Source organism: Chinchilla lanigera, unplaced genomic scaffold (assembly GCF_000276665.1).
Source record: "Chinchilla lanigera isolate Chin_1 unplaced genomic scaffold, ChiLan1.0 scaffold00174, whole genome shotgun sequence".
NCBI classification, from domain to species: Eukaryota; Metazoa; Chordata; class Mammalia; order Rodentia; family Chinchillidae; genus Chinchilla; species Chinchilla lanigera.
In genome coordinates this window covers 360,477-377,678 of record NW_004955575.1, presented here as the reverse complement: position 1 = coordinate 377,678, position 17,202 = coordinate 360,477, and the positions used below count along the sequence as shown (strand labels likewise).

At 39.0% G+C, this 17,202-nt stretch overlaps 1 protein-coding gene across 5 annotated transcripts in view; it reads right to left on the bottom strand.

Annotated features, from left to right (window-relative positions):
• Positions 1 to 17,202, bottom strand: part of Bdp1 (B double prime 1, subunit of RNA polymerase III transcription initiation factor IIIB) — a 99,587-nt gene that overhangs the window by 52,591 nt on the left and 29,794 nt on the right. For all 5 annotated transcript variants that reach the window (XM_005413925.2, XM_005413926.2, XM_005413927.2 and 2 more), the window contains exons 8-12: positions 16,241 to 16,295; positions 12,681 to 12,821; positions 9,507 to 9,788; positions 7,137 to 7,284; positions 1,206 to 1,364 (exon numbers count right to left, since the gene is read on the bottom strand). In XM_005413925.2, the coding sequence (XP_005413982.1) occupies positions 1,206 to 1,364; positions 7,137 to 7,284; positions 9,507 to 9,788; positions 12,681 to 12,821; positions 16,241 to 16,295 (785 nt within the window). The remainder of the gene's footprint in view (positions 1 to 1,205; positions 1,365 to 7,136; positions 7,285 to 9,506; positions 9,789 to 12,680; positions 12,822 to 16,240; positions 16,296 to 17,202) is intronic.

Below are 17,202 nucleotides of genomic sequence, written 5' to 3'. Positions count from 1 at the left end.
CTCAAACTAATTTAGAAATAACAATATGCAATGTATTAACTATTGTTATCTTCCCTATATCTTGCTTTTGAAATTTTATTTTTTCTCTTTAAAATAAAAAATAAAATAATCCACTCAGAATCATAAAGAACTTTTAAAGTTTCCTTACCTATCTGGGCAGCAAAAAAAACCAGAAGAGACTAACTTGTTCTGTCAGATGCTAAAAATATGCCACTGAGGATAAGTAATTAAAACACTTTGCTGGTACTTACATATGAATAAACAGATATAAGAAAAAAACAAAATTGAAAATGATTCCAAAACTCATGTGATTTTAGTATATTAATGGTAGTATTCCCAATCAGTGAGAAAATAAAATATAAAATATAGTATTTTTTAAAAATTAGAGCCAGGTAGGGTGGCAAACACCTATAATCCCAGCACTTGGGAAGCTGAGGCTGGATGATCATTGTGAGTTTGAGGCCAGCCTGGGCTACAAAATGAGCTCAAGGCCAGCCTGAACTGCATAGTGAGACCTGGTCTCAAAAAGACAAAAAATAAATAAATAAATATAAATAGATAAAATTAAGTGGTAAGGGGAAATTATACATAACTCAGGAAAACTAGAATTAGCTCCATCCCTTGCCTTTTGCTAACAGCAAAATCCAAGTAATCAAAGATTACAATGAGACCATACAGAACACGGGCAAGTTATTTTATCATCTTGAGGTAAAACAGGGCTTTCTAAAATATGATAGAGCCTGGCATGGTGGCATACACCAGTAATCTTAGCACTTAGGAGGCTGAGACAGGAGGATCACTTACATAGTGAGTTCAAGGCCAGCCTGAACAGCAGAGTAAGACCCTGTCTCAAATACAAACACACCGAAAACTAACCAAAACAGAACAAAAATAATGACCTATTGAATGGGTCTATATATTAATGGTCCCTTCTATTTCCTAAATATTAGTAAGACAGGAACAAATCTAATGTTATCATTTACGTAAACTTACTGAGGGCTGGGGGTAGCTCAGTGGTTCAGTGCTAGACTAGCACACATGAAGTTCTGGGTTTAATCCCCAGCACCACCACCAAAAAAAAAAGTTTTAAGAACCTTATCAAAATTAATCCCCAACACCACCATCACTACCACCAAAAAGAAAACACTTTAAAAACCTTATCAAAATTTTGAAAATAAATAAATCCCACCACGTAAAATACCTACAGGGATTTACTCTTTTGGTCAACATTTCTTTCTTTTGTACAAGTCTGCTCGGCGGGACTCGCCTCACACAGTGCTGTGATCCCAACTTCTGACAGAGACAGGGCCGAAGGGCTGGATTCACAGGACTCGGCTGTTGCTGGCGTGCTGCCCTGTGGATGACTGAGGAAACGGAAACGAGGTTAACGCTATCTTCAGGCCCTTTAGAAGATCTCTTTTAGTACATAAAATGAACCAGGACTTTGGAAACTGATCAGAGCTGTTACACTGCCTTTTCTGTGATCCTTCCTGCATCCTGTTATGACCAGCTGTGACTTCATCCAAAGCAGCAGCCATAACCTATCAGTGCTCAACAAGCCGCGAAATCAGAACTGGAAAAGAGCTCCAGCAGACTCCAAATAAACAACTACTGGTTCAGCGGGGTTCATGAAGGATGAATGTGTAAAGTCATAGTAGCATTTTGGAATTAGCTTTCACTAAAACTGCATCTCGTGAGCCAGGGTATATAGCTCAATGGCACAGTGCCTGCCTGGCAAGCACCAGGTCCTGAGTTTGGTCCCCGGTACCAATAAATAAATAGCATCTAGGCAGTCCTTGCTGTGCATGGTACTATGGTATAAAATCTGCAACATGAAACAACAATGTAACTGACAGCCATGTACTAAATAGCACCGTTTCAAACCATGTTTACCTTTAGTCATACTTTTTCCTTTCTCATTTTTTGTACTGGTGTTGTCTTTTTCTGATATATCAGTAAGGAGTTTCTATATATTCTTTATATTCTACTGGGCTTAATGTTAAACATAAAATCTCCAAATCAGCAGCTTGCCTTTTACTTTTTTTATGGCGTGTCTGTTTAATTTTTCTTCCTGTTTTAAGAAATCCTTGACATGAAAAAGATATTTTCTTATTCTTCTAAAGGCTTTTACAATCAGTTTTACGATCTTTAATCCATCAGTAATTTAATGGGTAGGGTAAAACAGTGATCTAATACTATCTTTTTCATACCTCAGCACCATCTAATGAACAGTTTAATCTCTGCCCACTGAATTCTAAAGCCACCTCTGACGTGGGTATAGAGGCAGCACATCTGTAATGCCAGCACTCTGGGAAGCTGAGGCAGGATGATCAAGGTGAAACCGAGCCTGGGCAACTCAGCTAACTTTAATGAGACTCAGTCTCAAAGGGGTGGGGCGGGGAGACAAACCAATAATCCCAGCACTCAGGAGGCTGAGGTAGTGCTGCAAGTTTGAGGTCAACCTGGGCTATATAGTGAGTTCAAGGCCAGCCTGGGCTACATAGTGAGACCCTGTCTCAAAAAACAAAAGCAGAGGGGAGGGGCGGTTGCTGAGGATATAGCTCAGTGCACAGTGCAAAGACCCTGGATTCTTTCCCTGGTACCCAAAAAGAAGAAACAAAGCACTAGCCTTGTCATTAACAGATTCTACATGTCTTCTCTTGGACTAGACATTCAGTTCCATGGAACCAATTTTATCATGCTGCTTTAATTATTTTAGCTTTAGGCTAAATCTCCAGACATTTCTTCTTCACAACCATCTTCACCATTCATGACTCTTAACGCTTGTATATATGATTCTTTTGGGGGGCAGTACTGGGGACTGAATCCATGGTCTTCATACTGAGCCACACTCCAGCCCTCTTTTAAAATTATTTTTGAGACAGGGTCTTGCTCAGCCACTAAGATGCTGGGCTTAAACTTGAAATCCCCCTGCTTCAGCCTCCCAGAATGGTAGAATTACAAGCATGTGCCACCACATCTGGCCATCTGGCAATTTTTGAATGAACTCACTGTCTACCAAAATCAATTGGGATTTTAATAATCATTACAAGCCTGTTTTACCCTAAGTTAGAAAAAGATCATGAGAATGTATATAGTTTATTAAGTTAGTTTTACTTTATTATTGTATGTTCACAGTACACAAAGTTTACGTTCATCTTGGGGAAGAGGTACATGTACGTAATAGAGCTGTTTCTTTTTTTCTTAACTCCTCTTCCCATCCACTTCCCTCCCTCCGCCTCTAAGCCCCTCTCATTTTCATTCTTGTTGTACCCTCAGCTCCTGTGTATGACATGGTTCACACCCACTGATGTCATCAGCTTCCTGTGCATGGCCCACCTTCACTCTCTTACTTCCCCTTCCCCTCCCCCCTCGCCCTTGTCTCGGGCCCTTTCCCCTTGTCTTCTTGGATCCATCCTTTATTATGCTCTTTATTTGTACTTTGTCTCACTCAAACGAGAGCTACCACATGATATTTAAGCTTATGTGTCTTATCTGCCCTTTATTTGTACTCTGTTTTACTCAAACGAGAGCTACCACACAGTATTTAAGCTTATGTGTCTTATTTATTTGACCTCAACATTATATTTTCCAGGTGCACCCATTTTCCTACAAATGCCTTGAATGTATTCTTTATAGCTGAGTAATATTCCATTACATAATAGCTACCACATTTTTTATCTATTTATCTTCTGGTGGGCATATTGAATGCTTCCACGATTCAGCTATAATGAACTATAATATGTATGTATCACCACGGTACAGTATCTATAGCTCTTTAGGGAAGATACCTAGGAATCACTGAATCACACAGAATTTCTAATTTTAGTTCTTTGAGAAATCTCTATGCTGTTTTCCATAATAGTTGTATCAATTCATATTCCCACTAAGTAGAAGAGTTTCTTGGTGTTATCACCAAAGTTACACTTTAGGTAATCTGTAATTAGCAACAAAGAAACAGTACATAATTCTAGAAATACTAGAAAATGGAAATAAAGCCGAAGCGGTTGTACATGTCTATAATCCCAGTATTCTAGGAGGCTGAGGCAGGAAGAACTACAAATTCAAGCCCTACTTGGGCAACAGAGCAAGACCCTGTCTCAAAATTTAAAAAATAAAAAAGCTGAAGATATAGTTTAGTGTACCAGCTCGAGTTTAATCCCCATACCAAAAAGAAATAAGCAAAGGGAGATTCACACTGACAGAAAATAGACTAGACAAAAACAAAGGAGAAGGGAAAGATGGGGTTAAAATAGAGCAATTGTGGTTCCCGGTACCGGAGAAAAACCAAAAAAAAAAAGAATGGCCAACAATGAAAGGAACTCATACCACAGATTCAAGAAGTGCAGAGAACCCCAAGAGGGATAAATTAAAATTTCAAAAAATTAAATAATAAAGCTGGAAGTCTCATATTTCTTCACCTAAAAACATATTACAAAGCTACAGCAAGCAAACAGCATGGCAGAGGCATAAAGCCAGACATACTAATCTATGGAACAGAACAGTGAATACAACTACATAATGAGAAAAGGATAGTCTCTCCAACAAAGTTGCTAGAAAAAGTGGATATCCACATAAAAAAGAATGAACTTAGTGGGTCTGGTGGCACATGCCTGTAATCCCAGCACTTGGGAGGCTGAGGCAGGAGGATCACTGTAAGTTCAAGGCCAGCCTGACTACGTAATGAGACCCAGTCTCAAAAAAACCAAAACAAACAAAAATGAACCTGGACCTTTACTTTATACCATACACAAGATCAACTTTGATTAGAAGGGATTAAAGATTTAACTGTTAACACTAGAAAATTTAGACTCCCTAGGAAAAAACATGGGAGGGGGAGAAAACATATGGGGGAAGCTTTGCAACATTGCTTTGGCAATGACTTCTTATATGTAACACCAAATGCACAGGCAACAAAGGCAAAATTAAGCAAGTGGAACTACATCAAACTAAAATGATTCTGCAGAGCAAAGGAAACAACAGAATAAAAGGGCAAACCAAATGTTTTCTGATGGCAGAAAACATTTGCAGCCCATATTCCTGATAAGGGGTTAACATCCAAAATTTTAAATAAGTCCTATAATTCAGTAATAGAAGAAGAAATAACCCAGTTTAAAAACAGACAAAAGGTTGGGCATGGTGACACATGCCTGTAATCTCAGCACTTGAGAGGCTGAGGCAAGAAGATTGCTGCAAGTTCAAGGCCAATGTGGGCTACATAGTGAGTTCCTGGCCAACCTGGATTGCACATGAGACCCTGTCTCAAAAAAACCAAATATACAATTAAATAAAACTAGACAAAGGATTTAATAGGCATTTGTACAAAGAAGTTATGCAACAGCTAGTCAGGATATGACATGGTGCTCCACATCACCAATCATCACAAAAATGCAAATCAAAACAATAGTAACATATCACCTCCTACCTCCCAGGATACCTATTATCAAAAGACCTAAAAATGCACTGGTAAGGACGTGGAAGAATTATACCCTTTATAAACTGCTGATGGAAACATGAAGTGCACCAGCTACTAGAAAAAGTAGGAAGGTTCTTCAAAATATTAAAATAGGACTCCCATGACTTAGCAATCTCACATGTGGGTATTAACCCCCCCAAAAATAATTGAAACCAGGAGCCCAAAAAGATACCTGCAACCCAGTGCTCACCACCACGTAACGCAATAGCCAAGAGATGAAAACAACCTAAACACTCACCCACTGAGTCACAGATAAAGAAAATGAGGTACTGTGTGCATACACAACAGAATATTATTCAACCATAAGAAGGAAATTCTCAGCTGGGGATTCAGCTCAGTAGCAGAGCACTGCCTTCACATGTACAAAGTTCTGGGTTTGATCCTCAGCACCACAAAAAATACAATGTGATAAAAATAAAGAAGTACTGCTTATGCTATAACATGATGAACCCCCAGGACATTACATAAAATACAAACACTACATGGTTCCATTTACGTGAGATATCTAATGTAATCAAATTCACAGAAACAAAAAGTTGGATGGTTATATGGAAATTCTGTTCTGGATGCTGGCACAAAAACAAAATGGGAAATCCAATGGGTATAGAGTTTCTATTACACAAGAGGAAAAAAATTCCAGAGACCTGCTATACAGTAGTAGTCTTCACTTAGAGTCAATATACACTATGCTTAAATTTTTCTCAAGAGGGAAGATCTCTTGGAATTTTTACTGTAATAAAAACTAAGTAAAGGGGCTAGGGCTGTAGCTCAGGGGTTGAGCACTCACCTGGCACGCAAGAAACCCTGGGTTTCACCCCCAGCACCAAAGAAGAAGAAGAAGAGGAACAAGAAGAAGAAAGAAGAAGGAAGAAAGAAGAAAGAAGAAGGAACAAGAAAGAAGAAAAGAGAAGAAAGAAGAAAGAAGAAGGAAGAAGAAAGAAGGAAGAGGGGGCTGGGGATTTAGCTCAGCGGCAAAAGCGTCTGCCTGGCAAGCGCAAGGTGGTCATGAGTTCGGTTCCCGGCACCGGAGAAAAACCAAAAAACCAAGAAAGAAGGAAGAGAAGGAGGAGAAGGAGGAGAAGGAGGAGAAGGAGAAGGAGAAGAAGGAGGAGAAGAAGGAGAAGAAGGAGAAGATGGAGAAGAAGGAGAAGGAGAAGGAGAAGGAGAAGGAGAAGGAGAAGGAGAAGGAGAAGGAGAAGGAGAAGGAGGAGAAGGAGAAGGAGAGGAAGGAGAAGAAGAAGAAGAAGGAGGAGGAGAAGAAGAAGGAGGAGGAGAAGAAGAAGAAGAGGAAGAGGAAGAAGAAGAGGAAGAAGAACAAGAAGAAGAAGAACAAGAACAAGAACAAGAAGAACAAGAAGAAGAACAGGAACAAGAACAAGAAGAACAAGAAAAGCAAGAAGAGAGAAAAGAAAATCTTTGTAGAAAATGATAAAACACTAACCAAGCGGGAATGCAAAGTAAACATCAGAAAAAGCAGTATCATAGGACAGTGAACAGTGATCAAGGATATTGCACCAAAAGCTCAAAACAAATGAAGCGAAAACACAGAGCTAGCACGAGAAATGTAGGTTTACAGTTACACTTAAAAGACGTCAGTACTCTCGGCAACCAACACAAGATGAAGTACTGTAGACAAAACCAATAAACACAGAGAAAATACCTTGCAGAAAGGATGGGGTCATTTCTCTCCTCAACTCTTTCACTGGAGACTACGTCCACACTGTCATCCAGGTTCTGTGTGCAAGACAGCGTGTGCTCCTTACTGTACTCACTTTCATTCGCCTCAGGCCTTAAAGACTGACATTCATCTAGAAATATAAAATGCACGTTATCCTAAAAAATGATAGCAGAAACATCTAATTGTTTAAAGCTGAAAGGAACTTAAATACAATACTGTCTCTTCCTATAAAACATTAATCCATTCACCATTTCAAATTTTTGTTTGGTTTTTCAGACAGTGTCTTACTAAATATCCTAGGCTGGCCTTGAACTCACAGTGATTCTCCTGCCTCAACTTCCCAACTGTTGGGATTGCAGGCACATGTCACTAGCCAGGCTCGATTCTTATCTGTAAGGTACACATCCTATTTGGGGGGCATAATGAAAAATTTTATCAATGTATAACTGTTCCTGTTTTAAGGAGCTGCACAAGTGTCTTCAGAAATCTGTATTAACTTCCAGCAACTTTTTTATGTGTCTAGTGAGGAAACTAAAAATGAACTTGGCTGTTCTGCTCCTTTAGAAGCATAGTAATAACACAGTAACAGCTATTGCTTACTCAATACTAAATGGTAAGAACTTTTAAATCCGTCAGATGCATTATCTCATTCAATACTCAATCCCATCCAAAGGTATTAATATTCACCCCATCACAGAGAAGAGCAATCTGAGCTAACAGACCTACAGTGACTTGCCCACTGTCCTATTTAGAAATAAAGACAAAGTTTGTTTGATCTCTAAAATCTGATTTCTGAATCAAGCTACTCTGCCTTATGTGTAGTGTCTCCCATACAAGGAAGCCACAAAAAGCATAAAATTATGAAGCTTGTAAATCATAATGCTTTCACTGGGCACAATGGTAGAGCTATGATCCCAGCACTCTAGAAAGCTGACGGAGGAAGATCACAAATTCAAGTGCTCACTCGAGGGGCAGGAGCTGTGCAAAGGGGACATAGCTCAGTGAGAAGGCCGTGAGTTCAATCCTCAATACTATACAAACAAGCAAAGCATACTACTTTAACTACTAGAACACATTTATTAAAATCAGATTGGTGAAGGTGAATTACATGCAAATGGAATTTTATAGAAAGGCTTTTCTGCTCTGCTACTACCATTTCTTCCTAGTTTTTACTTGAATATCTGTTTTTTCTCTCTTTTTTCTGTTTTGGTGCTAGGGACTGAATCCAAGGGCCTTGTCCACACTAAGGAAGCACTCTAACCTGAACTACACCCCAGCCTGATCAGCTCCTTTTATATACATGAACTTTTAAGGAAAAGGACTAAAGACCAAGACCCTGATAAAATGTTAGCCTTCATCTCCTAGCAACTCCTAAGTATAAACCATGTATCTGCATTCTAAGAGTGAAAAAGAAGGGGCTGGGGATAGAGCTCAGCAGCACAGCACCTTGCTTGGCAAGCGCAAGGTCCTGAGTTCAATTCCTGGTACCAAAAAAAAAAGAAAGATTTTTTTAATTTCAGCTCTTGGGGAAGCTGAGGCAAGAGGATCAAAGTAAGTTCAAACCCAGCCTTGGCAACTTAGTGACTTGGCAAGATCCAATCTCAAAATAGAATATATAAAACGGGCTGAGGATGTAGCTCAGTACATATAAAGGGCCAGGGTTTAATTTTCAATACCACAGAAAAAAAAAAAAAAGAAAAATGGAAGATATTCTTATTCCACTAGCTCTTTTAAAAGCTATCAAGCATCACACTGCGGTTTTATAAAGGTAGTCCACGAAAATCTGTGATTTACTAAAAGACATGAGCAACATACGTTTAACTATATTTATGTGATTACCGATCACTGTTAATGGGGAGGATGTAGAACATCTTAGAAACATACTTTAAAGAAAGTCTCCTTGCTTAACATCTTGGTTTTTTGGGTTTTTTTTTTTTTTTTTTCCTTTCTGGGGATTGAACCCAGGGCCTTTTTTTTTTTTTTTTTGGTTTTTCTCCGGTACCAGGAACCAAACTCACAACCTTGCACTTGCCAGGCAGGTGCTTTGCCACTGAGCTAAATCCCCAGCCCCCAGGGCCTTTTCATTTAGCTAAATCCGTAGAATTTTTTTGAAATTTTGAGTCTGCCTCACTAAATTGCTAAATTGCCCAGACTGAGCTTGAACTTGCAATCTTCCTGCCTCAGCCTTCTAGAGTTCTGGGATTACAGGCAGCATTTAATATAGCATTATGAGTACAGAACCAATTAATAAGTATTAATTGCTGCTATCTGTAAGGAAAGTGTTCCCTAGACACCACATTGCTACTCGTGCCTTAGCAACACGGAGGCTATTAAAATGTGTAACACACTTACTCTTCTGCTTTCCTCCTTCAGAAGAACCTGCCTGAATAGTAGCATTTCCTGAAAGACTTTGTGCTTCCTGCTCATTTGCTCCATCTTGGTTCTTCTTCCTTCTTCTTTTCTTTTGACTTTGGTCTTGTTCTGATACAGCTTCTACACCCTGCCCTGATGAAGTCAGAGAGTCCTCTTCTGCAACTACCTGAGCATCCCTTTGAGATGCTTCCGTGTCTGAAATTTTCGTACTAACACATTCATCTGGATCATCATCCACAACTTCACTCGTAACTTTTTTCACTAAAAAGAGAAGAAATGGTCATAAACATATGAACAATTTATAGAAAAATTCTTAAAGGTAAAGAAATATACTCAAGCCGGCACAGCGTCACATGCCTGTAATCCCAGCATTCCGGAGGCTGAGGCAGGAGGATCATTGCCAGTTCGAGACTAGCCTGGGCTACAAAGTGAGCTCAAGGGCAACCTGAACCGCATAATGAGACCCTGTCTCAAAAAGACAAAAAAAAAAAAAAAAAAAAAAAAACCACAAAGAACAAGAAAAATACTCAAAAGTATATTCTGTAAATATTATTCGTATGAGCAAAAAATTGAAGAAAACCCAAAATAGGGCACGATTAAGTAAGTTGTAATACATCTGTGCTATAAAAATCTTTGCAGGTAAGGACCGGGAGAAAGATCACTGGTAGAGCATGTGCTCATAACCACGGGCAAGTCACAGATTCAATCAGCAGCACTATGGTAGGGGAGGTCCATGTAGGCAGTAATAAAAATGAGAGATGTACTAATAAGACTTCAAAACATGTCTAAAATATCAAGTGGCATATATCTCTGATGGCTGGATACATGTGGCCCCATTTTTGTTACATAGTAATAATTACACATACTTTAAGACACCAAACATGCACAACAAAGAGTCTAGTAACAGTTATCCCTCACAAGTCTAAAAATTTTGCTTTGTGTTTTAATGAACAATCTCTAAAATAATTGTTTTAATAATTTTTACTTTTCTGCCTATTAAAATATATTAATAGCCAATTGCATCATGAAAATTTGAAATAAACACCAAGAAAACAGTGATCACTGTGATCCCAGTGTAATGATGCACCCAGCCCTCCAGAGGCTCAGGAGGAGGATCCCACAAGTTCAAGACCAGTATGGGCTACAGTGAGTTCAAGACCAGCCTGAACTATCAAGTAAGGCCCGGTCTCAAAAAAAAGGAGATCACCATCAACCTGCTAGTTTGAATGTCTGTCCCTTCCAAAACTCATGTTGAAATTTGTCACTGTGACGGTATTATCAGGTGGAATCTTTGAGGTGATGAGACCAGAAGCTGGCCCTTGTGGTGAAACTAAGCCTGTAATTATTATTTTTTTTTTTTTTTTGCGGTACCAGGGATTAAACTCACCACCTTGCGCTTGCCAAGCAGGCGCTTATGCCACTGAGCTATATCCCCAGCCCCCTGAGCCTGTAATTATGAAAGGGGAGCTCAGCTCCCTCTTATCCTTTCCCTCTGCCCTGTCACTATATGATACAAGAAGGCCCTCCACAGATGACAGATGCCTTAATCTTGGACTCCCCAGCCTCCAGAACTGTGACAAATAAATTTCTTTTCTCTATAAGTTACATAATCTCAGGCATTCCATCAGAGTTGCACAGAACAGACTTAAGATAGCATTCAAAGCAAAAAGCAAGCTTAACTTCACAACTATGACTCATCAGACATCTCTACACATATCCTGTCAAAAGATAACACTATTAATATTATTTACTTATGTTCAAAATGAGTGAAAATACGATTTTAAAACTGAGAAACCATCTGATTTATTGCCAGAATACCAACCAGAAATTTCTAAATTCTGAGTTATAATGATCTCTTTAGTTCTTACACTAAATAAGATTACAGTGAATCTTATTACTCCCACTAAATAAGATTACAGTGAATCATACTACTCCCTGTAATGTGACAATCACAAGAACTAATATATCTATTTTAACCTCCTAATGCTATGTGTACTACACAGAAAGAAAAAACTGAAAGATGAAGTAACTGCAGTTAGCAATACTACTTTTTAAAAGATACAAGCACCATGCTCTAGAAATTAAAGAAATTCTAGTCTGGATTTGAGCAGGAAGAGAATGTGACAGACCTGCCTGCTATCTTTTGAAAGGCTGCACTGGAGGCTGCCCCGGGGTCATGTCTGGAAGCATGGTCTTAGGAAAGGTGTCCACTTCTCCAGCTTCTAAGGACTGCTCACTGCGCTGAGGCTGTTTGCACAACACGGCTCACACTGAACTGTCTTCCTCTTGGGGAGTGGAATTTTGCTATGTGCCAAGCAGAGAGTGCTTACACATTGGAGCCCTCCTGGCAAATAATCAAACATGGTAGTGGTCTTAAGGACTTCCAGCACAGGTGCTCAGTCCCAGGTCTGAGTCCTGCTTCTGCCACTATTCACACTGTGAGACCTTAAGAAAAAGTGACTTAGGATCTCTGGGGCCATCTTCCAGTGACAGAAACAAACGGGAAGGAAATACATATGAACTAACATATAAGGTTCCCTGTAGTCCCAAGATTCTTCAAATTATGTGATGATAGGTGAACATTGTTCTCACAGAGCAGAGTTCACACACTTAAAAAAACAACCAGGCCTGGTGGCCCATGTCTGTAATCCCAACATTCAGGAGGCTGAGGCAGGAGGAAAGCCATAAGTTCGAGGCCAGCTGGTAAGCTCTAGGCCACTCTGAACTACATAGCAATAAATACCCTGTCTCAAAAAAAAAAAAAAAAGACAAGAAAAGAAAAGAAGAAAATATATGAGCCAAAAAAACAGAAGTACCCACATATGAACACGTTTCTACCTGGTCAAGTCAACACTAACCTTCAGAAGTAAGTTGTGTTCAAATGCTCACGCTCTTTGATCAGCTATAGCAATGCCTAGATACTAGAAGAATGTCAAACAGCAGCCATGCCAATTACAAAATCGAAAAGGGAGCTGCTGTGTTAGCCCCAGTAACTGGTAAAGTGAAGAAGCACTAATTCCCTCTAATTGCAGGCTCTGACGATCTCCGCCTGAGCTGCACATGACTCTCAATTCCTAAGGGAGAGCATCCCAAGTCTACTACCGCAAGTAAAGTCACACACTTCCACCACACACTTCCTTGTACAGTTAATACCTTTTACATTTTTTCGTGGTTTGGACGATTTCTTCTTTACACCTTGATTTTTAGCTGATTTTTGTTTTCTTTTCTCTTCTTCCGCAAGAACTTTCTGGAGCAAATGAGCAAAAAAATCGAAGTCAAAAGGGCGTTTCTCTTCTGTTTAAAAAAAAAAAAAGAAAAAGAACCTTCAAGTTTTCATTTTCAAAAGGAAAAGAACGTTCTAGTTTTCTAAGTTTCATGACATCAAAAGCAAATGGGCTTTCTTTATAGCAGAAAAGCTGCCTCCACCACCAGTATACTTCAGTTTGTTAGTTGCCCAGGTAATAGTTTCTGTTCCAGATCCGGTTGCTCCTGTCTCTGAGAAACGGCTGGGCACTGTGATGCACAGTTGGTCACTATGATGCACACTGTATGAATCAATCCCCAACTGATAAGCCATACTGCCTCTCTGTACTTCTTGCTTGCTTATTCCATATAAGCCCTAGACTAGCAGAAACCAAGGCCTGATATTGTGGAAGTGATCCCAATCAGTGCCTGCTGACGTAAATAAATCTGCCTCCAAATCCTGGGTGTCATTTCAGTGTTTCTGCTTGCCACTGCAATTTAACAGCAAGACAATGGATAAACAAGCATACTCCAGAACACTGAACAACAATAAAAGGAAACTAGTTTAGGGGTGAGGAAGATAACTGATAACAAGCAAAAAACTGGAGAGGTCCTGAAAACACATCAAGCAAAAGAAACCAGACACAAGGGAGCACACACTGTATTAGTACATGAGCTAAGATGTTCTACAACATGCTAAAAGAATCTATGGTGATTCAAAGTAAAATAGTGGTTGCCTTGGACTAGGATAAGATTTGATGATGGAAAGGAAATCAAAGGATCTTTGCAAGTGATAAAAATGTTCCATATATGGTTTGGCTTGGTCGTTACAAAAGAGTACTCTTTGTCAAAATTCAAAACTACACTTTCAAGTGTGTGTAAATACAAATCATTTGTTAAGCGTGGCAAGAGGGCTGCAGGCATAGCTCAACAGTGCAGCACAGGCCTAACAAGCACATATCCTGGGTTCCGTCCCCAGCACCAAAAGGGAGCGGGGCCTGGGCTAGTGTGTAGCTCACTAGTTGAGCACTTGCTAAGCAGGCTCAAGGCCCTCAGTTAAATTTCCAGCACTACAAAACAGAATAAAAGTGAAGATGACTGAGAAGTCCTCAAAATATCTACACATTATCAAAAGCCCTCCCTGGATCATAACTATTTCCAAATATCAGTAAAGTGGGAAGTAAATGTAAAACATAAGTCAGCTTAATGCAACAAGGAATACTCCCACCAAATTACCCATCAACAGCACATATCAGAAAGCAATCAGTGGACCGAGGATATAGCTCAGCAGCACAGCCTGGCAAGTGCAAGGCCCTGAGTTCTAGTCCCAGTACCAAAACATAAAAAAAGTTAAAAAAAGAAAGCAATGAGTAAAAAACCAGAAATGAATCTATCACAGGAGTCAAATCCTTTCTTGAACTTCACATCTAAACTATGGTGAAAGATTACAAGAAGGCTTCAGAAAAAGAGGTGTATACTAAGAGAAAAACAAACAATCCCAAAAAACTCAATCAAATATGAAGGTCCTGTTTTTCTGAGGACCCAGCTTTTTTTTTTTTTTGGTACCGGGCATCGAACTCAGGACGTTTGCTTGCCAGGCAGGCGCTTGTGCCGCTGAACTATATCCCCGGCCCGAAGACCCAGCTTTAACCTGGTAACTCTGTACAACAGTGAGCTGCTTAGCACTCTAAGAATCCATAAGTGACCTATGAGGCTATCATGGCTTTCCTCATGGTACTCCGCCCTGTGTCCTCCAGGGTGTATTGTGTGTTGCTTTTTTTCCTCTTCTACTTGGCCCAGTCTCACTTTTCAGAGCCAGTTTCTCCCTCCCTCTTCATTTTTATTTTTTCAAATAAACTTTGTCACTGTTTAAAAAAAATGGTCTCTATATAAGTCAGGAATGGTGGCACATGCCTGTAAATCCAGCATTCAAGAGAGTGAGGCAGGAGGACTGCCCTGTGTTCAAGGCCAGACTAGGCTACATAGTGAGTCCAAGTCCAGCCTAAAATGCACAATGGGACTCGGTTTCAAAATACAAAAAATAAACAATCAAAAAAAGAAAGAAAATTTAAAATTTTAAGTTCCAAAAACACTTATATGGGTTTTAATTTATTTTTAATTTTATACTATGAGCCACCAAAATCAGCAAAAATCTGTAAATATACAGATGTATGAATAATTCTCTGATTATAATTATTAAGCCTAATGAAAAGTTTCTCGCCTAATGAAAAGTCTGTAATAGTCCAGATATTCCATGAGCCATTCCTGAAGTGGTTTCCCTAAGGACACAAAACAACACAGGGCACAGAATTCTTTGATCCACCATAGTGTTTACTTATGTAAGATAAATGTACATGCTGCAAAATGTAAGTTCTCCATATCCATACCTGGATTTTCGTCTAAAATTAGTATTATGGGCCTGCGGTGTGGGTCAAAAGTAGTATGCCTGCCTAGTATGTGCAATACCCTGGGCTCAACTCCAATGGCCAATTTCAATTAAGGAAGTTTATTTAATTTTAATGAACTAATTTTACAGCTAAATGGATGTTGGGTACATTTATTACAAAATATTGGTAATTATATACCCATGAAAAATGTGTATCTTCAAGGAATTTTAATTATTTTTCTTTACAGATGTCGTAATGTTTTTTACTAACTTTCAAAAAGAAAAGAATGCTAGTTTTAACAAAAATATTAGGAGAAAGTACCTATCCTTTCTCCAAATCAGTTCTAAATTCAAATGTTACCTCTTCAGACAAAACTTCCTAGATGACCCAATCTAAATATCAAGTCCCTAAGTCCCTCTTTTTCCTTTTTCTTAGAAATCAATCACTTTAGAAACTACCACGTTGATCAATTTCCCCCACCCATTCAGACCTAAGCTTCTAAAGGCAGGATTCTCCTCTGCCCTGTTTATCATAATATCCTCAATACTAGCGTACCAACCAGCACACAGCATGTGCTCAGTGATGTGGACTGAGTGACTAGTTAATTACTGGAAAGAACCATCTATAAAACTCTCTTCCAGTAACAATTCCTTGACTATAGTTCCTTCAGAATTAAAAACTACTTAGAAGTATCATGATCAGTCCTTCTACAATCTTTGGACTTAGAACTCTGTTTATCAGTTTCTGGACATTTTGACTAATCCCTTGCAAACAGATTTGTAGCAACTATCAAACCTGTATTTTTAAACAAAAAAATTTCCAATCTTATTCTTACTATACCATTACAAGGACAAAACAAATCTAACTGGGCATTGTAGGGGCACACCTGTGGTCCCAGCACTTGGGGAGGCTAAGGCAGGATGATCACCAAGAACTGCATAGTTAGCTCAAGCCTGTGTGAACTACATAGCAAGACTCTATCTCAAAACAAAACAAAATAAACCTGAAATATACTAAAGACAAAAGAATGGTCATTTTTTTAGCCTCTCTAAATACTTTGTAAAAGGGGTCCTTAATACTTACGGAACGCTTTGTCTATTCTCCACCCATTTGTTTTTTCTTCACGTTTAAATTTATTCTGTCAATAACAACAAAAAATACTCTCTCATTAAACAAGTAAAGCCTTTTTAATTAGTAAATATTAAAATGAAACTTATGAATAACATACTATTCTAAGCAGTGTATCTTTGCCAACAGTTAAGTTACTTAAAGCTTTAGCTTTTTAAAAATGATGGAAAAAAAATGAGACAGGGTTTCATGATGCAGTTCAAGCTGGGCTTGAACTCACTTTGTAGCCCAAGCTGGCCTCGAACTCACAGTGCTCCTCCTGCCTCAGCCTCCTGAGTAGCAGGGACCACAGGTGCATGACATAGCACCTAGCTGAAACTAAAAGCCTCAATACTCCTATCTACATGTTAAAAATTGAAATTGTAATCTAAACTCTTCTTCCAAAGAAAATTATGAGACTAGATGATTTCCCTGATGAGTTCTACCCAACATCAAAGGACAAAGAGTACTAATCTTAAATTCTTTCAAAATGCAAAGAAAAAACACTCCAATGCATTTTCTATGATCAGCATAATCTTCATATCAAAAGAGGACAAGGATGTTAAAAGAAAATTACAGGTTCTTCAACTTCAGGGCTTGGGAAGACTGCATTTTTTGGACCCCATTGCAAAGAGCTGTTGAAAAGGTTGCAAGACCGAGGTTCAGAAGAAAAGCATAGAGCTAAGTAATCGATACTGATGTAGTAGTCTACAGCAATCATCTAGAAAGCATTGAATGTTTTATAGGAGACTTCATTACCCACGTGGGCTGGTGGTGTGTGACAACATGGAAGAGATCATGGCCTTCCACTTAAAGGAAGCACATAAGCAGGGCTGGTTACAAAATAAAACTGCAGTAAGTAGAAAACAAGAAATTCTCACAGAATGCAGAGGACAAGGCCAAAGAAATTCAGAAGAGAAAAGAAAAAAAGAGATGTA